Genomic DNA, 26,391 nt, shown 5'->3' on the forward strand with positions numbered 1-26,391 from the left:
TTCCTAGATGAGTGCCTCAGGTAGTACTTACCGTGAGATACTTTCTGATTCTTCCAATGTCGACAATAGGAGAGGGAGAGATTCATTAGTGCAGACAAATAGAAGAATGTCAAATCATACTTTTCTGTCCGAAGAAGAAGCAAGGAAGCACAACAGAAACAGAGGATTTTGTTCCATGGTGGATTTTGTTTCATTGTTGCTTTTCCTACCATAATTTCCCTGCTTCATCTGTTCAAGTGATCTCTGAAGCCTAAGTCTATCCAATTAAACATACTTTTTTTCTCATGTTTATTCAAAATATTTATGAAGAGGAACCATTCTGATTCGCTCTGATTTCCTATGTCATTGTTTTGTCTCCAGCAAAAGATCAGAGAATACTGCTCTTAAGGTCAAACAAGACAGTATTGAATATGTTTCAGCATCCAACATAATTAATAGAACAAGGACCCTTTATATGTCAGAGAAGATACCAACGATTTGGTAGTCATATATCCCATTGGAAAATCGATAATAATGAGAAATTAAAAACCTATCAAGTATTTATTGACTAGTAACCAAGCAAGATAAAGATAATTTATTATAGGAGTTGGTCTGATGAGACCCCCAAAACTTTTAATTATCTTTCTTTCGAGGCAAATAACAAGATCGTTCTCAACTTGTGTCTGATAGTTGAAAAATACGAGTATAAGAATGCTTCTTTAAATTTGCACAGGTCAATTTTCTACCTAACCTCCCATTTTATGCATGAACCTTGGCCCGTAAAAACTAACCCAATGACAGTGTTGTAGGTTGGAATTGTATGTGACTTTTTGCATGCAATTACTTCAGGAAGAAAAAATGAATCGCCCTAATTGCAAATTGTCTGCCATTCAAAGTGCATGCACATTAGCAAGAACTTAATGCTTAATTTTCTGTTCTACCAAGGAAATTGTTTTTACTTCAATTTACTTTACTATAATGATGTAGCTTTATCTACTCTGTTTATGAAATAAACATAATCTTTACAGCTTAAATTCTCTTTTACTAAAGCACAAGAGACCGACACAGTTTAAGCAAATTTGTATGCAATTAATGCAACTAGTTAATTGAAGTTTTTTTGTATATAACTATTAAAGTTGAATTATCCAGCCTTTAGATTTTCATTACCATTGTTCTGTGAAAAAAAAAAGAAAGAATCTTATAAACCAAAGCTGAGTTATCCATCCTTTATGACTCTGCTATTCAGCTCCTAGCCATGGTTTTCCTTCTTTCAGCCACCAACTTTGCCATGCTGCCATCCAATTGTTATATACCAAGTGACATGGGATACTTTTAATCTCCAACCCATGGACAGTGATCAGGTAGTGTGGTGTTTCTTATTTTATTTAAAATACTCTCCTTCACATAATTTTGTGAAAGATTTTCTCAGAAACCACAATCAAGTCTCATATAATAACTTATTATCCAACTAAGCATGCGGACTTGGTCAAGTAATATGGGTCATATCTATCGGTCTATTGCTTGTAAGAAAAGATATAGGCTCCAACTGCTAATTAACTTTATCTTTGAATTGGCTCCAACTGCTAATTAACTTTATCTTTGAATTTTGAAGTGTTAGTACTGTATTGTGTTTCTGAATGGTGATTGGCATGTCAGTCTGCTCTAGCTGAAGAATGATTGGTAGGCTCGGTAGACTACTTAATGAGATTTTTTTTTTAACAGAGTATGAACAGTTGAACATATACATGTCATGTTATCTACTTCTTCATGAATTTCTGATTTTGTCCTTTTCATTTCATTACGAGAACTCCTTGATAACTCTAGTAGGATAGTATATAGAACATATGTCATGTTATCTACTTCTTCCTGAATTTCAGATTTTAGCTTTTTCATTTCATTCCGAGAACTCGTTGATAACTCTAGCAGGATAGTATATAGAACATATGTCATGTTATCTACTTCTTCCTGGATTTCTGATTTTGTCTTTTTCATTTCATTCGGAGAACTCGTTGATAACTCTAGTAGGATAGTATATAGGTTTCTTACTTTTCTAGTTCGTGCAGTTGAAACTCACTCTTGTATGATTAATGTGCCAGATGTTCCATAACTACGTTGAAAGATGATTTTGTATTTTCTGAAACCGAGTGTTTGAAAAACAATGGTATAGTCAAGCTACATACAATATGATATTCCCGGCTCCTTCTGAACGTGCATAAGATTTAAAAAGGACCGTCTACCTTCAATATGAGCTGTATCTGAGTTGTTACTCTGGTAGATTTGCATCACTGGATTCACTGTCATGTCCTTGTGGATTCACAGTCGAGCATTTATTGCTATTTCTGTTACTGGTCGACTTTCAATGTGGACTGTCATACTAATAAAAAATTGTGAAGTAGTTATATGATAATGTAAGGGTGCTGATGCAAGGAAAATGATATTTTAGTTCCAGTAGAAAGTGATCAATCATTAGTACAGATGAAAGCCAAGTACGTAGAAAAGAGCAGAAGCTGCAGAATAAGTATACACATATATGTATGAATATGTGAAAAGTACATTTACAAGTATCAAGAACCAATTTAGCAGCCGTTCAATGCATGAATTGTATGCAAACATCAGAGCATCCAAACCCTCCTAGGAAATCTAGCTAGACACTAACGCAGAGTAAGGGCGATGAGTCATCAAGCAAATTCAGCCATGAATTGTTCATCGATGAAAAGTTCAGGCCAGAAGGAGTGGGTCTCATTCTCATTAGAGCTAGAAATGCTGCAAGCATTCTCATGGTGGGCAACTGATGCGTCAGCGAGAGGAGGAAGAGATGCATTAGGGGAAACGTACTGTGTTCTGTTTTCTCCCTGGCTAAACCCCACAGCCGCGGTATAGCACTCGATGTTCTCCTGGCTTGTAGGTGGCTCAAACAAGACGGATGAAAAGTGGTTAACCTGTTCGTGGCTGTTGATATTCTGAAGACCAGAAGACGGCATGGGCGAAGTCATCTGAGAGCTAAGCAGGCTCATGGTCTCCAAGTCGGCAGCTGCGGTAGTGGCGCCGAGACCACTGGGATCGGAACCATTATTTGTAGTCATGGTGCTTGAAGATTGCAACAGGTATTGGAGGCACTGCAGCTTGGCAGCCTGATCTGCATCAGCTTGGAGGCGTGCAGCGTGGTCGTCCCACGGCCGACCATTGAGCAATTCATTGAGATTGGCAAGGGCAATCAGCTGAGGGAGAGCTGAGAAGAAGTCAGTCCTTGGCTGGTGAGTCATGGGATCGAACCCCATTTGGATGAGCTTCTTCTTCAAGTGGGTGTTCCAAAAGTTCTTGATCTCATTATCGGTGCGTCCAGGGAGGTGCGTGGCAATGGCGGACCACCTGAACGGATCAAATTCAGAATTTGAAATGCATAGATAGATGGGATTAATTAGCTAGCCAAGAGAGGAATACATATAAAAGGTCCGTACTTGTTGCCTAGGATGGAGTGCAGGTTGAGGATGGTTTGCTCTTCCTCCGGGGAGAATTTGCCTCTCTTGATGTCTGGCCTCAAGTAGTTGGTCCATCTCAGCCTGCAGCTCTTTCCACATCTATTCAATCCTGTATGATTATATATATATATCTCGATAATTAAGAAGGCTGAAATCAAGATTGCCATAGACGAGACTTGCAGATAAACATGTAATTATTAATGAAGAAATGAATTGTCACCGGCAAGTTTAGGGAGGGCTCTCCAGCTGCCATGGCCATGCTTCTGAATGCACTGGATTAGCTTCTGGTCCTCCTCGGGTGTCCATGGTCCTTTCTTGAGGCCATTCTCATCGCAGCAGGGCGATCTCCCCATCGAAGGAATTGGGTGATGGATCGGAGAGGTAGGGGGAGTAGCTAGCCGAGGACTATGACTGATCCTTGGTTACTCCACTTTCTTACCAGAAGATGAGCTGCTTATTTATAATCACTACCTCTATCCTTTGGATCGATCACTACCTCTTCTCTATTAAAATAATCGTATGACTTGGGAGCATGCCACTTGCCATGCATGAGGCTCCCATAAAATATATTACTTTAGAAAAGGATCGATATATGGTTAATTAGATCACAAGCTAGTATACGTGTATATTCATTTCTTTCACTTGGATTTTTGTTTTTCTTGTTATCATAACTTCTACATATAAGGTTAATCGATGTGCGGAAATTCTCTCATTTATCCTAATTCAAGAGCATAAAATCTACGGGGCACCAACTAAAGCTCCTCGACGTCACAAATTTTCCCCATGCACGCAATAGAACATGAAGCCAAAGGAACTATGGTCACCTTTCACCCACCTTGATTTTAGCTTTAACTATTACTAGTCACTCTCATTCGTTATTGCGTGCGTGACATATGACTTTTAAGTAAATCGGCTGGCTCAAATAAAAGTGATGCTGCTGCCTGCTGGGGGGATTTCATCAATCACATACAACTGGTAGTAGCAGTTCAATTAATATCGCAGGAACTCAACAGTCTGATCTACCCTTACCAACTATTTAAGCTTGGAAATGGAAGTCAAAATTACAGGTCACACGTGCTGTATATATAATTAAGATGAATCCCGGTCTGATTAAATTTAGGTAGCACGTGTAATATAGTTATAGGGCATGCCTTATACTTGTTCTATCTACCGAGTGCATCGACTTTGATAGTGTGATATATTGAAGCTCAGGGTCTGAGAGAGTTCACACATTTTTTTACATATTAATTAAATACACCTCGAGCAATTAATGGAGTTGATGATCATACGGCCAACTCCAAGAATCTCCTCTCTACTCTTCTCAAAACAATGCTTTTAGTGTCACTGTTTTAATTTCCGGCTTCAGAAGTTAGAACAGAACACAGCATAAGTTAGTACAACAGCCATCAACTTGTATATCTTTAATAATCATGCAATTAAGCAAAACATATAACTGAAGACACTGTCTATATATAGGTTAGGAAGTTGTTCATGTGCATCGACAGATTTCAAATTAAGACCAACTAAACCTACAAATAAGGGCGGAGCCGGGTGTTAGCTTACTTGGACTTTAGCCTGGATCTAAGATTTAGGGCAGAAACCCATATATTTAGAAATTTTCTCAGTACATTTAATCTTTTTAGTTAATTATTCGCCCAATCATCCCTAAATCCTTAAATCAAATTCCACGATGAGCTTGATTTTTTTTAAAATAAAACTCTGTATTAGCCCTGCGTCAATGCTTACAAATAAAAAAAATTGATAATCTCAATTAACCTCATTGACTATCTCTGAGGTGATCGATCCGGTCCCACGAAATTTTTCATCAGTTATCAGGATAAATCGGGAAGCGCACGTGGCGGTGGCCAGCCCAGAAGTCCAGCATCCTTTGGTTACGCCCCTTATTTGAAGGAAAAATTTCTGTAAAATCCTTTAGTTACGCCCCCTCTTCCTTTCTCATTTGGAGGAAAATTCCTATAAATAGGCCGTAGTTGGGAGTTGAACAATGCTTACAAATAAAAAAATTGATAATCTCAATTAACCTCATTGACTATCTCTAAGGTGACCGATCCGGCCCTACCAAATTTTTCATCAGTTATTAGGGTAAATCGGGAAGCGCACGCGGCGACGACCAGCCCAGAAGTCCAGCATCCTTTGGTTACGCCCCTTATTTGGAGGAAAAATTTCTGTAAAATCCTTTAGTTACGCCTCCTCCCCCCTCATTTGAAGGAAAATTTCTATAAATAGGCCATAGTTGAGAGTTGAACCGCAGATATCTGAGTGATAAGTTAGATGTTTACCGTGACACCATAACCTCATAGACGTCATTGCTTACAAACAAATTAATATGGGTGGTGACATCAGTGTGATTAATGAATCCTTACAATGAAAAGTTCTCTTTCCATATTCTTGTCTCTTTGCATGCTTTCATCTTTTTTGTTTTCCAGATTAATTTCATCACTTGGTGTCGGCAACAAGCTAAGTTAAGCAGCAGATTGAAGAAACCCTGCTTACTTTCAGATGGACAAAAGCTAATGATGTTATCACAACTAGACAAAAGATTTGCTTGTTGAGTAGGGAATCTAGCTAGCTAGCTAGCTCTGCTCCCCCATCTATGAACACGTTGAGCAAACTTGTATATTTCATATAACTTCATTCATTTTTGTATTTTTAATTTTTATGTTCTTATTTCTCAAGAATGCTCTTTGATAGAATACAAGCTGCAGAATGAGTGACGTGTTAAATCTATTTATATCAGATTCAGAAATGGTGGCTAGTTAATTATAAGCATGAATGCGTGCATTTTAATTAAGTTGGGATGATGAAGAGAAACAGGACGTGAATTTGTGCTCAGTTCTTCCTCCATGCAATGCATGATGTATCCACTTTAATTAGAATAAGATAAAATGAAAAATGGCCGGACAGGGCAGGGCCTACAGATCTAATAAACTAATAACACTACTTCATCGCATCTTTCTGATTTCGTTGGGAGCAATGTGACGAACCCTAAACAGTGGTTATTACCTAAAGAGAGACATTAATTTATCTTGACCGAGCATATGATTGCATAATCAAGAAGAAAATAAGTATGAATGCTTTAGATACTCCAAGGTAAAAAAAACATGGAGGAAACTGTTGAAGAATTAAAATATTAATTGAAGGAGACTCCGCATTATTGGGATATCTCACCTTTTTGATCTATTTCAACAAATGATCACTAATAGTGTTCACCAGAGAGTTTGATGAATTTAAATAAGAGTAAGAAATTTCAAGATGCTGGAATTTAATTGGATCCTAGATTATGGGTTAATCATGTTTTAGAGTGATAAAAATTATCTTTTTGTAAAATGAAAGTCTAGGGCTTCATTACATTTATTAAAGCCCATTTGTATTTATCAAATCACTCCCCAAGATTCTGTTTTTGCTAAATCGCACCTCTCTCGTTTGCAATTCCATCTAGAATATAAAACTAATTTAGCATTCGAACTGTTTCAAAGTCAAATCTAGTTGCGTGAGATACCGAAACATAATCATGTTTTTTGAAGGGGACGCAAAGAAGGAAAAAAACATTAAATTTGTGAAAAAAGACGAAGAAGAAATTATGTCATAATTAATTGTAAATCAGGTTGTAAATTATTAATTAATTAATTCTTAAAATATGAGAGGCTGCCAGATGCTCGCATTAAAATAATTAAATACACAATAGATTAATAATTTATTTATCTATTCTAACTATTTTGATGTTAGTATTGACTATTAGTCTCTGAACTAATTTATCGCCATGCGAGGTCAACGAGAGCCGTAGAAAAAAAAAAACAAGCTTTCGTGTTAAATCATTCGCCTTTTCTATGATTAATGGCTATCCCTTTCTTCCTTTGGCTCGCTGCTGACGACTCCGACGACGACTCCAACCGCTCCTCACAGCGACCCACAGATCACATCTCACTCCAAACGCGCAGCTCCCATCTCCACGGTTCGATTTCCCATGCTGTGGATTTCTTGATGTCTCTGGAAAGGGGTATGGGGATTCTTGTTCGATCGGTGAGAGATTTTTTTTTTTTTGGTATTTCTCTCTGAGCGGATTTAATTATAATCGCTGAATTCTCTGCTTCTCTAGTTATCCGGATCCAAGTCGCGGATTTCTCTATTAAAATTCGGATTTTGAATCTCGTGCTTCGTTAAGGTGTTGAAAGGAGCAGATTTGGGGATTCGGCGAGGAGACCGGTCGGGGGCGTTGACGTCCTTTTAGGCGTTGCACTTGTAAACGATTGGATTTGGGGTTTTGAGATGCAAGTTGTCGATATTTTGGACGAAGTTTGAGATTTTGGGAGTGGGAGTTGTCCCAGATCTGAAGGGCCGGGACTGAGCTGTGAGGAATTTCATGGATAAAATTTGCTGCTTTGTAAGTTCTCTATTTGTGGCGAATTGCGATATTATTCTTAGCTATCTGTTCGCATTTTAGTTCCTTATTTCTTCATCTGATGATTTGTTCTACTGCAAGAGTAGAGAAGTTCATCATAATTAGGCATCTGATACAACTAATTGTTTACTTGACGGTACTTGTTTGATGCCTTGAACAGAGAGAATGCTGATGTTTTACTCTCTTGTTGCTTCTCTTCATTCTCATTTGAGTAGAGACACTGTAACATTTAGAAGTTTGATCGGTGTAACTTTCTATATTATATTGTAAGCAAAAGATGGCTTATCCCGTATATATTTATTTGGCTGACACAAATGGGCATCCAGCTTGCAGGTCCGTCATTAACTGTTGGTAAAGGTAAGAACTCAAAAGGTCAAACCAGGATTAGCTATGGTTTTAGTCTACTAAAAGGATCAGCGGATCATCCTATAGAGGATTATCATGTGGCCAAATTCATATGTATGAGAGATCAAGAACTGGGTCTATTTGCTGTTTTTGACGGGCATTTAGGAGATAGTGTTCCAGCCTACTTACAGAAGCATTTATTTACTAATATTTTGGAGGAGGTAATTTCCATTTTTCTTATGCTGTATTGTTAAGAATTCTTGGATGCAGATGGTGGAGTGATGTTATGTGTGTTTGTTCCTTTGCAGGATGAATTTTGGACCCATCCTGAGACAGCCATCAGAAGGGCCTATGAAAAGACTGACATTGAGATACTTTCTCATAGTCGTGATTTGGGGAGAGGTGGATCCACTGCAGTCACTGCAATCCTTGTAAATGGCACCAAATTATGGGTAGCCAATGTTGGTGATTCACGAGCTGTTCTTGCAAAGCGCGGAGAGATTATCCAAATGTCAACAGATCATGAGCCAAATTCTGAACGAGAGAGTATTGAAACAAGGGGTGGTTTTGTTACTAATATGCCAGGTTAGGCATCTTTTGCAGGACTTGTTTAGTTATACCTCATGGGTAGCAATATTTTAAAAATTACAAATTGATTTGCATTTGTTTCCTCTCTTTTTATTCAAAATAAAGTGAAGGCTGCATAGTCTAATGTTTGTTCAAATTCATTTTCCTTGCTTAAGATGTTTACCACTGTCCGTAACTTGTTGAAGGTTTTCAATGACATAGTGAAGCATTCAGTGAAGATCTTCAAGACTCTCAAACATTCTACTGGATTTTTTTTTTTTCAAACTCTTGGTTATTCTTAACTGTCATATTTGTTATTTCTCAAAATTTTAATTTTATTTTATGTACATGTATGTATATTGACGTTTGCTGAATGATGATGCACTATAAATTACATATTCTTCTGAGTTCTGATGAACTTCAAAGACATGTTGGAACAATGCTCTATGTTATCTTACTGCTTTCAGCTTTAATCCGTTTACCCTTATTACTTCTACTAATTACGATGTTCCTAGTTGATTCTTACGTTTTTGAAATAAAATAAGAAAGAAAAAAGACAACATTGTGCTCGTGACACTACTGAGATGCATATAATCCATAATGAGTTATATGATGACTTGTGGACTGTGAAGACAACTGTTTTCTTTCTTTCTGTAGTCCAATTATCCAGTGATGGAAGCACTCAAAAATAAACTACTGTTGCATATCAACATTGAATTTCTCTTGAACTCTTGTGTAATAAATTCATACAACACAAACTGTGGATATTAAGAGACATAGGATTGCCCACAATATTCCCCTCGAGTAGATAAACCATTTGAATTATCATTGACTCAATCAACATGGCTGAGTAGAATTGGTTTATTAACTTTTTTAGATCAAACCAATGGCCTAAACTATTTAAGCTTATGGTGATAATAGTTCAATCATTAAGGTTTATAAAACTTCCATTGGCCCATGTGTGACTAAAGTAGGTGTCTTTAATTCAACATTCTTCCAGATGAGAGATCCCTACAACTTAATAAGTCCAAATACTGACCTAATAATAGTTCAATTATCTAATTTTATAAATCCCTTCATCAGCTGCAATTCTTGATTGGAACTATTAACTTTGTAAGGCTGAACCACCGTCCAAATTTTTAGGCTCAGACTAACAGTAAACAGTCATATAAGCTTATTAGCCTCCATTAGCCTACCACCCTGAATTTGAAACTAAAGTAGTATGCTAAAACTTAAATCTTAAGGAGCAATGTTAGAATCATCATGCTCTAAATATTTGTAGGTTAAATCATGAGGAACCGTACAAGATGTAGTATGTCAACATACTTTGTTCAAGAGGAAAAGTGTCTGAGATTTACGCTCTAAATATCTGTTGCTTAAAGCATGAGGAACCAACCTGTGAACCTTTTGATTCATGAGGTCTCTTTTGTGCACATTTTCTCAACATTGAAAGTAACTTGGTCCAATTAAAAGTGGCTCTGCAGATTTTATCTTCCTGTTGGCGGCATGTCATTTCTACTATTCGAAAGTTGGTATATTTAGATTTTACAATAATTTGGCCAAAATTGTGGTTGGCAAATTTCATCAGCATGTTATCTTGCTTACAAAAGAGAATTCAGCAGGTTGTTAATGACCTTTCTTGACGACTAATAACAACTTTGTTATTATCATCATTAGATGATTAACTAGATTGCTGCCATGAATCTCAGGAGACTGTGCCAGAGTTAACGGGCAACTAGCCGTTTCACGGGCTTTTGGGGACAAGAACCTCAAAACACTTATAAGATCATATCCTGATGTACAAGTTCAAGATACAAACTCTGAAACAGAGCTGCTCATCCTCGCTAGTGATGGCCTCTGGAAGGTTGTTTAACAATCTTCCAGCATCCTGTAATCATATTAGTTTATTACATATGATGCATCTTTACCCTTGTAGATTTTTACCAGGTTATGAGCAATGAAGAGGCTGTTGATCTCGCCAGAAGAATCAAGAATCCACTGGCAGCAGCTAGGCGGTTGACTTTGGAATCCTTCCACAGAGGAAGTAAAGATGACATATCATGCATTGTTATTCGATTCAAGTGATAGACTTCACTCAAACATGGAAGAAGATGGTTATATAATGGTTGAATTTGTTAAAAAAAAAGAAGAGAAATTGTACAACTACTCGCAATAAGGTCCAAGTTTCTTAAGGCTCAGCTGCTCGTTGTGAAAGTTGTATACCCTTATATGCTCTCGACCATATATTGCTGTATATAAATGTTGGTTTTCTGTAAATTTCTGATACAAATCAAGAACTCCCTGTAAGTGAACTCCCTTTGGTAAATCCTTTGAAGTTTTCAGATGATCAAGAAAATAGTCATTCCATAATACGAAGGCGACTGCAAATGCTTGTAAATATGTTAAAGATAGGCCACTTGTTTGCTTATGGTTTCTGCAACTTAAATTAAGAAAAATGGTACAATAAGGGAGAATTCTCTCCAACTAGCCACCGTGCATCAAATTAGTCAAGGGTTGTACAGGCGATCGCCGCAGCTGCACTTCCACCCCAACGGCTTGTAATTGGAGTACTTGTCGATGGGCAACGAACAGCCATCCCTCGGCCGCGACCCGGCCGGCGGCGCCGGGTCCTGCACCGCTGTGCATGGGGTGCACTGGTTGCACCGGTTACGGCAGTTGGGCGGCGCCGACCCCAGCCGAGCCTTGTCTTGATCCACCAGCACTCCCTGCTGCCAACGATATGAATCCAACGGTAGCAAGCACAGAAGAAGACCCGGGAGGCGACAAGAAATGGAGCCAAACGTGTACCTGGGAAGAGGAGGCCGGCCAGAGAAGCACAAGAAGAAGAGTTAGCAGCGTGAGAATTAGGAAGCCATGTCTGGGAAGTGAACTCGTCATGGAGCGAAGAGGGAGGAAGGGCTCAGTTACTTCATGCCCTTCTTAATCGTCGTTTTGTAAATGCCAAGGAGAGAGTGCAGTCCAAAGAGCAAGGCGTAGGAATGGCAACAAATGGGATGTTTCCACATCAATAGAGGTACATGCAGGTGACAGATGTCTCACCAGATCAATCCAGGGATTGGGGGAGGAGACTAACCCTTGCATCGACTTCGGAATTGGAGTTTGACCGAGTAAATGCGGCCGCCTGACATCGTCCACATCGTCTTTTTCAGAAATGAACACACACAAACACAGCTATTGGTGGAACTCACTCACCATATCCCATAACTGATTGCTGTGGTTACTCACGAGCTTATTCGACTCCATTCTCACCGTTGAACTTGGTGGTTGGTTCATATGCCCGTACACTATGCGAGGAACGTACCGGAGCCACCAATCGTCTCTGGGATGTCTTGAACTATGTGTGTTTAAATCTGTTCGACGTGTTCCATAAAGTAGCACTTGTGATAGAGATTATTTTATTAATAGCTAATAAAAAAGAATAAAACAATTTTTGATATAGCTCGCAGTTTGTACAGCAATGGCGAATGGAAATTAGGAAACAGAGTCTAGACGAGAGTGGAGCAAGTGGAAGTGGCCGGGTCAAACAGAGCAGGGAGCAAGTGTCTTCTACCGCCGACCCCGTTCGCGTTGTAGCTGGCCCCGGTGGAGGGGTCTACCTTTAGGTCGCCGGCGTAGCCTGGGTAGGATCCCTTCGCGTACACACCGGGGCACGCCGTGGCCGCCTCCAGCGGCGCCGATTTCGGCCCCTGGTAGAAGCCGTCTCCGAACGGGTTCGTGACCGCGCCGGCCACCATGCTCGCCAGGTTGATCACCATGCCGTCGGCCCCGACGTCGCCGTTGGGTGCCACAAGGGGCGGCGTCTGCGGACCGTAGAGGGGCTGGTGGAAGGGCCAGGCGCACTGGCCCGGGCACTGCTTCGCCGCGTTCCCCACCCAGATATAGGCCGTGCCGGACTTCCTGTTCGACCAGTGCGAGCCGCACCGGCTCATGCAAAAGCCCTCGACGGCCACATCCTCGGCCGTGAAAACCACCGCGATGCCGCCCTTCTTCGGCCCGGCCTTAGCAGCCAGCCCCGACACCTGCGACATCTTCAGCGACTTGCCCAGCGAGCATTCCTCGTCCGACACTTGGCTGGCGACCACCGGTGGTCTTCTTCTTGTTCCCGGCTTTGGACAGGTACAATCGGTCGATGGTGCCCCACCACTGGGGCACGGAAGGGGCTAATGGCTGTGTCCGGGAGGTGGGCGTGAGGGAGAGGAGGAAGTCTGAGATGATGGCCTTCTGCGAAGGGCTAAAAGCCCCGTACCACATGACGGAAATAGGGATGTCGCCATGCAGCACAGCCCCATTGTGGTACGTGAGGAGCTCCGCTGGCTGCTGAACTAAGCTCGTTAACCGTCTTGCTCCCGCGCTCGCTTGAGCTAAGCTCGCAAGAACAAGTAGTGCGAGGATCGAGGCAAAAGAAGCCATTAGTTAAGAGTACAAGGCTAGAATGGGACGATGAAGCTTGCTTGAATCGAAACTGTGTGGAGGATCGAATCGGAGGCAGGGGACTAAAAATAGGCGGCCTGTCGAGAGAACAGAGCAGAAGGAACGAGCCTTCGAGTTGGCTTCCTGGGACATGATGCAGCGTTGTGCTTAATTTGAGGGAATTAATTTAAATTGACCGGTTGTTGGGTTAGGCAGCCATAGACTGATTAATTCTCACTATTGGGTTAGGATATTGACTAATCTTAAAGTTAATTTAATTTTATTATAAATACTCTAAATTAAATAAAGTTATTTTTGAGCTTTTAGTTTGATTTTATTTTGTTTACCAGTTGTACATGGATATGGACCAAACTTCAGGGAGACAGCTAATGGTTTATTCATCACCAAGTCAACGCCCGACGCGGGTGGACCAAACTGACAGTGGATTGTGGTTTGGGAGACTCATGAACTGTCATGAATTGGAACAAGGCTCTTCGGTGGCGACAGCTTTGTTGGGGAATCTCTTTACTGCATCAACAGCTTTTACAGCGGATTTTAGTGGGCGTAAAGGGAGAACAATGGTGACCCTATTGGTCAACAGATGCATTCTTATCAGTTCACAGTTGTCCATTCAATCCTCTAGCTGTTTCCAATGAAATGTATTCATTCAGCTCATATACAACAAATTGACAAGGGATAGTGATGAACGGCCGGGATGATTTATGTATATTACTATTATGTTGGACCAATAACTCAGAACCTAATTAAGGTTGAACAGGCATGGCGATGGAAATGATAAACTTGCAATAGATGAGGTTGGACTTTTACGTGGACAGGCTTGTTGAAGGCATTAAACTAGTCATTTAAGTGTAGGAAGGGGAGGCGAACCGACCACGACTCCATTCCACTATGAATTATATGATTCATGGAATGAAGAGGAAGGAAGGAGCTGGGGCGGTGCCGTGCATGCACTTTGACACGCGCGCTGGTTTCAGTTCTGTAGCTGGAATCTGTCTTCTTGCCCATAAACTATTCGACGTAAAGATCATGTGGTGCATATTTGTCTCATTCTTTTAATCGAGTGATTGGAATGGATTGGCAGACGCGAGGGAGCCTTAACGCAAACACAGCTGCACTGCACACGTGCCATCCTCGACCTTATCTTCTCCACTCTTAATTTTTTGTTAATTTACAGATATTGATAATGCATGGGTGTAGCTAATCTAAGAAAAGACTTCGCGGGCTCCTTCCAAGGAGACCGTATCGAGTGTTAAATTCTGTTTCATCGCACGCTCCCCTCGGTCTGCCCTTCTCTGCACCAAATTCTCGATCCTATTAAACAAGATTTAAGGCGTGGTGCTAACGCGAATTCAATTTGAGCTGAAGTGCAGTGAACAGCCATGCCACCCACGTTGAGAGCATTGGGAAGGGGAAGAGTGGACCTGCAGCATAGTCCATGGAATGCAGACATTGTGCGTTCGATCTAGCTGTCCATTAACCATGATTTTAATGCTTCCTGTTATTATATTCCTACTCTGTTTCCGATGTTAATTAATTATAATACATATTTATGAGAATAATGGATTGCTGACTATGCATCTTGGAAAAATTTGGCGTGAGTGTCGCTTTATCCACGCATCGATATGCAAGAAATCAATAAAATATTGGACCACTAAGCTTCAAATTATTGATGCATAGCTGTGGAGGAGAGCTCGTAGGAAAATTAAACGTTCTGCTCTCACATGCAAATCTCAGCCGCCCGCGATAAATCGGCGGCGGAATCTGCGTGACCGGCCTGGCGGCCTCCCCTATTGATGTCTGTCTTTTTATGACCACCTCCATATTTTGAACAGGCGAGTGTTGCCAGCAAAGTGTAGGTTGGAACAGGTGACACGATGATTCATTCGACGTGTCCCCTGGTACGTGTTCATTCCGACGATTCTGTATCTGGAAACGGAGATGAAGCTCCATGCTTGTGATTAACCTATAAATACTCCTCTCCTTCGCCCTTTCACTCGGCACTAAAACTCGAGTTTTCCTACTCTTCGATCCTCAAATGGCTTCTCTCCAAGTTTCTAAAACAACCGTAGCGCTGCTTGTTCTTGTGAGCTTAGCTCAGGTGAGCCTGGGAGCGAGAAGGCTAACGAGCTTAGTTCAGCAGCCAGCGGAGCTCCTCACGTACCACAATGGAGCCGTGCTCCATGGCGACATCCCTATTTCGGTCATGTGGTACGGGGCTTTTAGCCCTTCGCAGAAGGCCATCATCTCAGACTTCCTCCTCTCCCTCACGCCCACCTCCCAGGCCCAGCCATTGGCCCCTTCCGTGCACCAATGGTGGGGCACCATCGACCGACTCTACCTGTCCAAGGCCGGGAACATAAAGAAGAGCAGCATCACGGTCTTCAGCCAAGTGTCGGACGAGGAATGCTCGCTGGGCAAGTCGCTGAAAATGTCGCAGGTGTCGGAGCTGGCCGCCAAGGCCGGTCCGAAGAAGGGCGGCATCGCGGTGGTTTTCACGGCCGACGACGTGGCCGTCGAGGGATTTTGCATGAGCCGGTGCGGCTCGCACTGGTCGAACAGGAAGTCCGGCACGGCCTACATCTGGGTGGGGAACGCAGCGAAGCAGTGCCCGGGCCAGTGCGCCTGGCCCTTCCACCAGCCCCTTTATGGCCCACAGACGCCGCCCCTGGTAGCCCCCAACGGCGACGTCGGGGCCGACGGCATGGTGATCAACCTGGCAAGCATGGTGGCTGGCGCGGTCACGAACCCGTTCGGAGACGGCTTCTACCAGGGGCCGAAATCGGCGCCGCTGGAGGCGGTCACGGCGTGCCCCGGTGTGTACGCGAAGGGATCCTACCCAGGATACCCCGGCGACTTGAGTGTGGAACCCTCCACCGGGGCCAGCTACAACGCGAATGGGGTCGACGGTAGGAAGTTCCTGCTTCCTGCTCTGTTTGACCCGTCCACCTCCACTTGCTCCACTCTGGTTTAAGTCTGCGTTGACTGTGTATAAAGTTATGGTCCTGTAAATGATTTTTTTTTTTTTTTAAAAAAATAATTAAAACGAGCTGTGATAAATCTCATAATGCTGCTGGATATTCCCCTCGATCAGTTTACTTCTATATCCATAATTGATAGCTGCAGTACACCCATAATTTATGGTCCTGTTATTAAATTTGTTCAAGTTTCATTTATCAACTTATTTTTTATAATTTTTATAAATTTACAGAGAAATGTAATAAATGACATAAGATAAGATTCATGTGACCTCTATCATATAAAGAGTTGTTATGTTAGAATAAATATTTTTTATGATTTATTTTTGGAGAGAGTATGAGATTTAAAGAGGCCGTGATAACACCTTTCCTTTTTGCTAAGGACATACGATTTTTGAGAATATTAAACTTTCTTAAATATAAAATTTAAAATTTTTGACATACTTAATAAAATTTTTTGCAACTCTATTCAATTCTTAAATTTAAATTTACTTCTCTAAATTTAGAGAATGAAATTTATTTTTAAATATTAAAAAATTATTTAATTTGGAAGAGAGAAAAAAACAAAAAAATTGGGTTAGAAAATGAAAAATAGATATTAACTATATAGGGAGCGAAAAAAATAATTAAAAAAATATACTAGAGAAGAAAATAATAAAGATAATAGAAATTTTAGGATAACTGATGTACTGTGTAGTGAAAAATAATTATCTAAAATTAATAATTTACTTTAAATTTTAAAAATATTATAGATAAATTGACATAGATAATTAATATAAGGTATACTGAACGTGCGATTTTGAGCTGGTGAATTTTGACTCGATTGAGTCACCCATGGGTCTGCGTGGACAATAGTTTCCCCTTGAAGTCTGTTTGTCTGGCCGTAAAGTGTGTCTCTTCTCTACATCTTTTTCTAAGGATGGCTAGTGTAATCTTAAATCTTAATGAAGAAGGATAATGTTAAAATAGTTAGAATCTGGCCAATTAAAATACATTTTGTAAGTTATTATTAAAGATATTTTTGTAATATCATCTCTATATATTAATTAGATACATATATTATAATTCAATTTTGATCAATCAGATTCTGAGTAGATAGATTTACCAAGATGTTTAGCTAGTGACTCCAAATTCAACATCATGAAACTCATTAATTATTAATTGACGAAGCCTCTTGAGTCTTGCTGATGACATCCAGAGGCACATGTCAGGGGATGAGGGCATGAAGGAGCTAATTTATCTGTCGATCTTGGGAAGTTGAGAAGATATAAATGCATGCATTAGCATTCAAATTACTGTCTCGATCATGGAAAAAGGAATTATATATATACAGGAAAGCTATGCTGCAGACCAAAATTTGCGGACTGCTGCGGACCATCCTCGTGGCAAGTCTGTGTCACATTTTTTATTTCCTTTTCGCCACAAACCGAATGAACCCCTCCTTGTGCCCTAGCTCCTCCTCCTCCTTCCTGTGCCCATTCTCCTCTTCCTTCCCTCCTTGTGCCTTAGCTCGCCATCCTCCCGACGTTGGCCAGACTCACGTTCCTCCTCGCCACGCACTCCCTCGCTCGTCGTCCTCCCGACTCTGCCCAAACTCACGATCCTCCCTCACCGCGACCGTGTGAGACACAACCTCTCACAAGCGCAGCTAGGAGTGGAACCCCTGCAGCATCGCTTCGATATGAAGCCCTAACTCGCGGTCCACCTCTCTACAGTCGTCCTAGCTGTTGGAGCAATCTGGGTACCCTAAGTTTTGATGTTTGGGCAAAGGTTTAAGTTAGGTTTATTGTTGTATTTGATATGCATTGTGAGTGTGCAGGATACAGGTACAACAACGAAAGTCCAAGTGTGATCTTGACAAAGGAGGAAAGTCCAAGGATGAGTTTTGACGGTGTAAGTTCAAGCATGTAGTCTTGGCAACGTAAGTCCATGTGTGACTTGGCAATGGTTGAAGTCCCGGAGGCGCAACCTCTTGGCAAAGGAAGACCCGACAATAATGACAAGGCTTATGGGAGCTCCAAAAGGCAAGACATCAAAGATGGGGAGACATCCAAGGGACGCAAGTCTGATGGAGGAGGCTAGAAGGCTAGGTCTAGGTTGGTCGGGCGAGGACGAGTGCTGAGTGAATATACTCGGGGGTTAAATCCTAGGAATATGATCACTGTAGCAGTACTATAGCACACTGTAGCAGTACTGTAACGTTACCGTAGCAGTACTGTAGTGTTATTGTAGCAGTCGACTGGTGGTTTCATCAGTCGACTGGTGCAGTCGACTGGCAGCGAACAGAGGGCTGGTATCGAGCCGTTAGGCTGTAACGATCGAATTTCTACAGAGGACAGTCGACTGGTAGGCGGGATTTTCCAACATGTGACCTATATAATCAAGACTTGAGAGCTTGGTTGAGGTTGACGAAATAGAGGTGGTTAACCCATATTAGTAGTCTACCTGTGCCCTATCGTCTCAAGTGTTCTTGTGAGAGTTGTGGTGAGGTTTCTCCATCCACAAGGAGCTACGTGAGCTAGCCGGAGTTTGCCGGGGAGTCATCCATCGACAGATTGAGATCGTCCACCTTACGGGCAGTCGTAGAGTAGGAGCCCTAATCTCCGAATCACGTTAAATGATAGAGTAGCTTGGTTTGCATTTCTTGTCTTGTATTAAGATTAGAGTTTTACTTGTTTGTTTATATTTCCGTTGCGTAACTAACAAGTGTAGAAGGAAGCGATCGATTTGGGTGAAATGCTATTCACCCCCTCTAGCGGGCGTCAAGGTCCCAACACTAGCATGGGGGGATTAACTCGCGTTCCTCCTATTCGAAGCCGTCCTCACTAGCTTGTGTGACTCCTCACTGTGACATATTCTGATAGGCGTTGCAAAGTTAGGTTCCACAATCGTCCTCGTCCCTTCATTGCCGATAAAAGCTTATTTTTATAAATTGATTTTGCATCTATGTTATACCGGTAGAATAAAGTCCAAGTTTTTTTTCCCTATTGTTCAAGAAATATATTTTTCCACCTTCTGTTTGGACCTATGCTGTGATGAACGAGATAGATCTCAGTACAAAATTTTTTGTTATTGTTGATTGATAGAGTTCTTTAGCTATCAGAGTATGCTAAAATTCCCTATCTTATTTTTTGATAAATTGCAAGATTATATTGAATGCCTATTAGTTGTTCTGTATTTGAATTCAGACCTCCTTTTTTTCGCATTATCTACAATAATATCAATTATCTGCAATCAATTGCTGGAGCTAGTTTCGTGTAATTATTACTCAGTTTTAAAAATTAACTTATGATCAAATTTGTTTATATTTCTGTTGCAAATATCATCATATTATTTACAATAGTATTTACGATCAGATTTATTTATATTTCTGTTGCAAATTTCATCATATTGTTACAATAGTTTATTGTTACTGATCATGTCCGAACGCTGAGTCCATGGACGCTGGGGACGTGGCGCTCTCCACTGTCTTCGACTGGCTGAACGAATCTCCGGCGAACCTGCAAGGAAGTCGAGCCGGGAAGGGGTTCCCGGCGACAACCCTCCGACGCTCAAGTCAGGCAAGAGGAAAACGATGAAGTGGCTCCAAAGATGAAGGATCGCATACCTCCGGTGAAGTTTGTGGGCTCTTATATAGAGCTCTAGGGAGGCTTGTGCACACCTGTCGAGGCGTACACGTGTCCTTTACCATACCTCAGTATGGGCTTACCAGAGGAGCATGTCTGACACCATACTGCTACAGTCCGAGCACCTCTCTGATAGGACAGCAGAACCTTCCGTCATAGGATTCTGCGTATGGCCTGGTCATCGAACATGTCTGTTGTCAGAAGATGATGTTCCCAAATGTCCCCTTGTCCTTGTCTCTTTTTTCCCCGTGCTGAGCGTCCAGCCGCTCGACAGGCACATCACTTCCGACCTGGCGTAGGTGTTGGCCCGACTGGGGAGATTCCCGATCATGTGCTCGGCTGATATTGTTCCTGCCCGTGTTGCTCTATGCCTCGGCCGAGCGGACTACCCGCTCGGCCCGGCGACCCTTTTCACCACGAGCGTCGGAAACCCAACTCCCCGTCGGGTTGTCTTTGATTCCGTTCGGACCCGTTCGGCCGGTCGACCCCACCCTTCTCCGATCGGCCGGTCGACCCCACCCTTCTCCGATCGGCCGGACCTTATGCTGACCCTTTTGACTTTTGACCTCTACGTGTCATTGGCTCCCCTCAAAAGGGGGTCCCCCGTCCTTACCGCCAGATCAGTTACCATAGTATTTTAGTTTCTGTTTTACATTATCTACAATAAGTTGTAATTTTTATTTGTTTATCGAATTACCTATTGTCAATTATAATGTGAGAGTGTCAAGAAATGGAAGAAAATAGAGTTGATGATCAGAAATATATTCCCCAAGTTGCAGATGATCGAAAGCCAAAAATTGGAATGAAATTCTCATCACTAGATGAGGCATATGTTGGTCCCTTTGTAGGTCGGCAAGAGTGGAGGGGTGAATTGCCCTGAAAAATAAATTACACCTTTCTCGGATTTTCAACTAATAATAGATCTTGTAACTTTAAATAAAAGAGACTAATTAAAAATAATAAATCAGATATAGAGGGTTTACTTGGTTTGCAATCAGATGATTATTAATCCAAGGAAAGGATGACGCACTACCTGATGATCTCCTCTGGGCAGAGTAGCCTCTTACAGCATTGACAGCACAAAAGAATAGTAAAACACAGAGAAAATGGATTACAGGTTGATTAATTAATCTGTGCAAATCAGTGGTATATTTATAGCACTGGTTGGGGCGCCCCGAAGGGTTCCGGGCGCCCTGGGAGGATAAAACTTTATCCCCCAACGTTTAGATCGAGTCAAACCTCAATCTGGTCAAAATCCACTTCCGGGCGCCCGGACGGTCCGGGTGCCCGGAATGGATCTGGGTGCCCGGAAGGTCCGGGTGCCCGGAATGGATCCGGGCGCCGGACCACTTAAGTCAACCCAGTTGATTTTTTGTGGTCCAGTTCCACTGCTCCGGTTCATCTCGTCTTGGTCCGGGTATTCTGTTCCGGTTCCGCTAGCTTGGGTGATCTCGGCCATCCGAAATAGGGTCACGCGAACCCAAGTTCCGGCCTTCTCCTCGAGCAGCCTTCCTTCTCGGTTTCTCGTCCCTCGAACATCGCATATGTTCTTCTCATCCACCGGTGTACTCATCTACGGTCACCTCTGTAGGACCGTTAGATTCGATAGAGGGGGGGTGAATATCGATTCGAAAAACAAGAGTATAAACGCAGCGGAAAAGTAAAATAGACACAATGGTTTTACTTCGTTCGGAGCCTGTGACGACTCCTACTCGAAGGTCCGTGGTCCTTGACCACTTTCGTTGGGCAATCACTAGCAATTCGAAATGATGATTACAAAAGAACCGTACAGGGAATGCTAATGAAAACTAAAAACAAATACCGACAAAAAGGGAAAAGAACGGAGCGTAGTGTCGGAGCTTTGTTGGCTGTATTTTCAAATTGGTTTAGCTAACTTAACCACCTAACCCTCCCCCTTTGGCATTCATCAAAAATAAGCAAGGGTAAACAATCATAGTGTAGAGTTACTGTAAAAAGTAATCAGATTTTGCAACATATCTAAGTTTGGTTCAATTTTTAACACCAAGTTTAAAAAATAGTCAAATTGACTTGGGGGAGACAAGTTGAAATTTGAAAAGTATAAATTTAAAGTTAATTAAGTTTAACTTTTCAAGTGTGTAAAAATTTTCAAATCAGTTTTTTCAAATTTACTTAACATTTACTTTTCAACAAGGTAAATTTTCAACTTCGATTTTTTTTTAAAAAAAAAAAACAAAGCAAAAATTTAAACAAGTAAGAATAATTTTTCAAGAAGTAAAATTTTTGCCAAAATAAATTTTTAAGGATAATTTGTTAAAAGCTAAGTTTGGAAAGTTGAATTTTCAAGCATATGTTACAAGAACTGAATAAGTTTAAATTTGCTATATTCAACTTTTAAACTCAGGTTTTTTAAAAAAAAATTAGGTGAGATTAAACTTAGTTAATTTTAACTTTTTGAAAATTAATGTTCAAACATAAGCTAGTTTTTTTTTTAAAAAGCATTTGTCAAACACATAAAATTTTGATTAATTTCTCCCCCTGAACTTGACATTTAAAATTAACCAGCTGTCTAACCAATTAGGTACTAACTAACTATCAGGAGATAGTAGCGTTCACTTGATTAATATCTGAGTTGTATTTAACGTCCAGACTTATGCTGATGCACTGAAATAAGCATCTTAAGTCCAGACAGTTTGCCTATGCATCTCACCCCTTTCTATGTTTGTCAAACACAAGCAAGGTAAACCTAAGGTGTTGGTGAGATGCTCAAAAACTAGTCCTATGGCTACATGCTTTCTAAGGATTCAAAACTAGTCTAAGGCCAAAACTGTTTTTGAAAATCTAAAAATGGAAAGTTTTGAAAACGAACAAGTTTAACCTATTAGTTAAAAAAACATTATTTTTAAAAATAGTTTAAAAAGAATCCTAGTCTATTAAGATAGAACATAATTGATGTAAGTCTGAAATATCACTAGATAGATTCAAAATATTTTACAGGTAGTGTAGCTACAGAAGTGAGTCATAACTAGATCTACTGAGATGATGAAGGGGGTGGTCCAGATCCCAAGGATCGGAGAAGCGCCATCAGCTCAATGTGTCGGGTATTCCCGGCAGCTCGTAACTCGGCTATCTCTCGCCGAATGTCCCGATGAAAATCAGAGTTCTCCTGCTGGAGACTCGCCATAGCTCTCTCTAGTCCGGTCATACGGTTGGCTAGAGTGCGGGAAGCGTGTCGTGATGCTCGAGCTCGGGGCGGTGGTGGAGCCGGTGCGGCTTCCTCTGGAAATAGTGCGAGCATGAACTCGTCCATCTGTGCGTCTGGATCGGGCTGGTGCTGTGCCCCCCTCCGCCAAGACATAGTCCCGTCATCTCTATCTATCTGGATACCGGCTAGGGAGAAGTTCCGAGCTGCTATAACATCGAACTCGATCATATGGGCAATGTTTCCTCTAGTGACATCAATGTGCAACGAGGACATATAGGCTGTCAGGATGTGACCAAATGGCATATGGACTCGTCTATCAGTCACGAATCCAGCTGAGTAGATAATGGTGGAGAAGATATGTAAGCTGATGTCAATGTCTAACCTATGAATCAGGGCATAGAGTAAGAACGAATGGAATGGGCGCATCACAGTGATGTCCCGAGTAGTCAGTGGTACAATGCAAAGGACTACAACCCTATAAAGAGCGTAGTCCTGGACCCGAAGTTCTATTGACCTAAACTGTGTCACAGTGGGATCTCTCTCTCCCCCGAAAAAATACGAATAAATCGTATCGAGAGTAATATGTGAGTAGGGATCTCCGAATGGTAGATCCCTCGGAGGATAGCACAAAAAGGAACAGGTAGATGGACGCAACTCTAAAAACTCTCGGATAGTCATAGGGGAAAATGTGATATCAGTGCCTGCTGCCCTAGTGGTATAGGTGAGATCGTCTACTTTCACTAGGTTATTGCAAAATTCGGCACACAGACTTATGTTTATTGGACTGGTACATTCGACAAGGTTCCTTAAGTTATAGTGGCCTATAACCTCTAAAGCGGAGGGACATGACCTTAGAAAGAACGATCTATCTATGCAGGTAGTCCTAATGGCCTTATAAATGGTCGACTCAAACTTAATCCTAAGTTCGTTTGTGGGAAACCTAGGGTCTGTACTAGCATTGGAGGTGTTGGGTTCGTCGGGCCGCGAAAACCGCTTTTTCGCGTCGCGGAAACCCCGAGTCACCCAAAGCCATGGATCTCGTGCAAAGATTCGGAAACAAAACTTTTCGAAAAACCTTTTTCTTGTACGAGTTTGTAAAAACTTTAGATCTACACTAAAGTTAAGATCATTACCCTTGATGCGCGCCCCACGCGAATCCCGCTCGTCCAAATGGAGCCGGATCTCAAGACCGTCAAGTGTACGGTCCTCTAGAAGTATCCACACGGACACACTAGATGGAGGTGACCAAAAACCAAGGTGTGCTAGCACCTATGTGGTTCGGCCAAGAGAGGAGGAGAGGGAGAAGAGAGAGCTCTAGAGGAAGAAGATGACTTAATCACACTTGAATGAAAAATGAATATTTTCATTCCCCACTAGAGTGGCCGGCCACATCTTGGAGGTGTAACTCTCCACATTAATTCCAATTAATGTGGAGACCATTAAGAGTTGTAACCCCCATGAGGTGGCACTCTAGGATGATGTGGATCAACACTATTGGTCCACATCTTGCCACCTCACTAAATGACATGGCAACAAGTGTAACCTCCTCATTTAATGTGGGCCGACCACATTAAATGCTATGGAGGCTTGTAACCTCCATGAGGTGGCACACATTGATGATGTGGAGCAATCCTATTGGTCCACATCTTGCCAACTCACTAGTGATGTGGCAAAAAGTCAAGTCAAACATGACTTTTTCTCTTCCTCTCAAATCAAGTCAAACTTGATCAAATCTCTCTCATGGTTGATCTAATCCAACCATATGATTCAAGCCAACTTAATATAATGAATCTAATTTATTAAATTAAGTTGATTTAATGAGTCATAATCTAAATTAGACTCATTAAATACATGAATCAACTTGAGTCCAACTCAATTAGCCCAATTTGGATTACTCTTAATCCAATATGATTCATCAAATGAATCTAATCCTCTTGGTTCATCATATGAACCAAATCTCCATCTAATTATCCTTAGTGTGTGACCCTATAGGTTCTTGTAACGTTGGCAATGCCCTAAACCCATTTAGGAGCATAAGTAATGAGCGATATCTAGCAACACATCATTACTACCCAAGTTACAAGAATGTCGAGATCCGACATCACCTTGTGACTACCAATTGTGACTCCTCACAAAATATATGACATTGTCCTTCTATCCTAGACATCTAGATTGATCAATGTGAGGCATAGACCGTGTCATCCTCTAATTAATCTAAATCTTGAACTCCAAGTAGACTCACTCGATCAAATGAGCTCAACATCTAATGTTGACTCATTTGGGCATGGCCATGCACTTCGTGGTCTAACTCTATCAAGAATATTGATGTCGCTCCCGTCATATGGGAGGGATAGATCCCATCTACATCACTCACATCCCTCTGCATAATTCGTTACATACCCAGTAATCGCCTTTATAGTCCACCCAGTTACGGGTGACGTTTGACGAAACCAAAGTACATAACTCCTTATGTAGGGATCCATGGTGACTTCAGGTCCAAGGACTAATAGTCATACTAATAGCCACATGAGAAAGTATATGACACTCATATAACGATCCATGATACTTTCTCATGGCAGGTCATTCAGTATACATTCTCCAATGTATACCCATGTGTCAGCTTGATATCTCTATATCCATGACTTGTGAGATCAAGTCATCGAACTGACCTACATGCTAGTCTTATTGCATTAACATTGTCCCTGAATGTTAATACTCGACTAGGAATGATTTAGAGTAGTGTTCCCTATATCATCTCACTATCGATTCAACTAATCGATTGATATAGGTATGAACCTTCTACTCAAGGACGCTATTTCGCGTCGCAGAAACCCCGAGTCACCCAAAGCCATGGATCTCGTGCAAAGATTCGGAAACAAAACTTTTCGAAAAACCTTTTTCTTGTACGAGTTTGTAAAAACTTTAGATCTACACTAAAGTTAAGATCATTACCCTTGATGCGCGCCCCACGCGAATCCCGCTCGTCCAAATGGTGCCGGATCTCAAGACCGTCAAGTGTACGGTCCTCTAGAAGTATCCACATGGACACACTAGATGGAGGTGACCAAAAACCAAGGTGTGCTAGCACCTATGTGGTTCGGCCAAGAGAGGAGGAGAGGGAGAAGAGAGAGCTCTAGAGGAAGAAGATGACTTAATCACACTTGAATGAAAAAATGAATATTTTCATTCCCCACTAGAGTGGCCGGCCACATCTTGGAGGTGTAACTCTCCACATTAATTCCAATTAATGTGGAGACCATTAAGAGTTGTAACCCCCATGAGGTGGCACTCTAGGATGATGTGGATCAACACTATTGGTCCACATCTTGCCACCTCACTAAATGACATGGCAACAAGTGTAACC

At 41.5% G+C, this 26,391-nt stretch overlaps 4 protein-coding genes and 1 pseudogene across 8 annotated transcripts; 2 read left to right on the forward strand and 3 right to left on the reverse strand.

Annotated features, from left to right (window-relative positions):
• Positions 1-2,441: 2,441 nt before the first annotated feature.
• Positions 2,442-3,884, reverse strand: LOC122027419 (transcription factor MYB93-like). The gene is made up of 3 exons (XM_042586371.1): positions 3,679-3,884; positions 3,438-3,567; positions 2,442-3,348 (listed from the first exon to the last, which is right to left on the reverse strand). The coding sequence occupies exons 1-3, from the start codon at positions 3,809-3,811 to the stop codon at positions 2,658-2,660; spliced, it is 954 nt and encodes a 317-aa protein (XP_042442305.1). The 5' UTR covers positions 3,812-3,884; the 3' UTR covers positions 2,442-2,657.
• Positions 3,885-7,298: 3,414 nt separating this feature from the next.
• Positions 7,299-11,141, forward strand: LOC122026399 (probable protein phosphatase 2C 41). Of its 5 annotated transcripts, none has more exons than XM_042585127.1 (6): positions 7,338-7,476; positions 7,576-7,860; positions 8,205-8,444; positions 8,532-8,808; positions 10,500-10,654; positions 10,738-11,141. In XM_042585127.1, exons 2-6 carry the CDS (start codon positions 7,840-7,842, stop codon positions 10,873-10,875), a joined length of 831 nt encoding a protein of 276 aa, XP_042441061.1. In that variant the 5' UTR covers positions 7,338-7,476; positions 7,576-7,839; the 3' UTR covers positions 10,876-11,141. The 5 variants fall into 5 exon arrangements, with proteins under 5 accessions (XP_042441059.1, XP_042441058.1, XP_042441061.1 ...); XM_042585126.1 differs by having other exon boundaries at positions 7,357-7,499; XM_042585128.1 differs by having other exon boundaries at positions 7,359-7,499; positions 7,642-7,860.
• A 55-nt stretch (positions 11,142-11,196) lies between these two features.
• LOC122026401 (EPIDERMAL PATTERNING FACTOR-like protein 1) lies at positions 11,197-12,037 on the reverse strand. Its single transcript, XM_042585129.1, has 2 exons — positions 11,599-12,037; positions 11,197-11,516 (listed from the first exon to the last, which is right to left on the reverse strand). The coding sequence occupies exons 1-2, from the start codon at positions 11,686-11,688 to the stop codon at positions 11,298-11,300; spliced, it is 309 nt and encodes a 102-aa protein (XP_042441063.1). The 5' UTR covers positions 11,689-12,037; the 3' UTR covers positions 11,197-11,297.
• A 152-nt stretch (positions 12,038-12,189) lies between these two features.
• Positions 12,190-13,343, reverse strand: LOC122026400 (annotated as a pseudogene).
• Positions 13,344-15,127: 1,784 nt separating this feature from the next.
• LOC122028177 (protein PHOSPHATE-INDUCED 1-like) lies at positions 15,128-16,332 on the forward strand. The gene has a single exon (XM_042587207.1). It carries the CDS (start codon positions 15,278-15,280, stop codon positions 16,211-16,213), a length of 936 nt encoding a protein of 311 aa, XP_042443141.1. The 5' UTR covers positions 15,128-15,277; the 3' UTR covers positions 16,214-16,332.
• The last annotated feature ends 10,059 nt before the right edge of the window (positions 16,333-26,391 follow it).

The sequence above is a fragment of the Zingiber officinale genome, chromosome 10A, assembly GCF_018446385.1.
Source record: "Zingiber officinale cultivar Zhangliang chromosome 10A, Zo_v1.1, whole genome shotgun sequence".
NCBI classification, from domain to species: Eukaryota; Viridiplantae; Streptophyta; class Magnoliopsida; order Zingiberales; family Zingiberaceae; genus Zingiber; species Zingiber officinale.

Coding starts and splice junctions, on each gene's coding strand:
- LOC122027419 (XM_042586371.1), bottom strand. CDS start 3,811: ATGGGGAGATCGCCCTGCTGCGATGAGAATGGCCTCAAGAAAGGACCA. Junction 3,568..3,678: donor AGCCCTCCCTAAACTTGCCG/GTGACAATTCAT, acceptor ATAATCATACAG/GATTGAATAGATGTGGAAAG. Junction 3,349..3,437: donor CACTCCATCCTAGGCAACAA/GTACGGACCTTT, acceptor TGATCCGTTCAG/GTGGTCCGCCATTGCCACGC.
- LOC122026399 (XM_042585124.1), top strand. CDS start 7,314: ATGGCTATCCCTTTCTTCCTTTGGCTCGCTGCTGACGACTCCGACGAC. Junction 7,500..8,204: donor TGGGGATTCTTGTTCGATCG/GTGAGAGATTTT, acceptor ATGGGCATCCAG/CTTGCAGGTCCGTCATTAAC. Junction 8,809..10,499: donor TTTTGTTACTAATATGCCAG/GTTAGGCATCTT, acceptor CATGAATCTCAG/GAGACTGTGCCAGAGTTAAC.
- LOC122026401 (XM_042585129.1), bottom strand. CDS start 11,688: ATGACGAGTTCACTTCCCAGACATGGCTTCCTAATTCTCACGCTGCTA. Junction 11,517..11,598: donor GGCCGGCCTCCTCTTCCCAG/GTACACGTTTGG, acceptor CGTTGGCAGCAG/GGAGTGCTGGTGGATCAAGA.
- LOC122028177 (XM_042587207.1), top strand. CDS start 15,278: ATGGCTTCTCTCCAAGTTTCTAAAACAACCGTAGCGCTGCTTGTTCTT.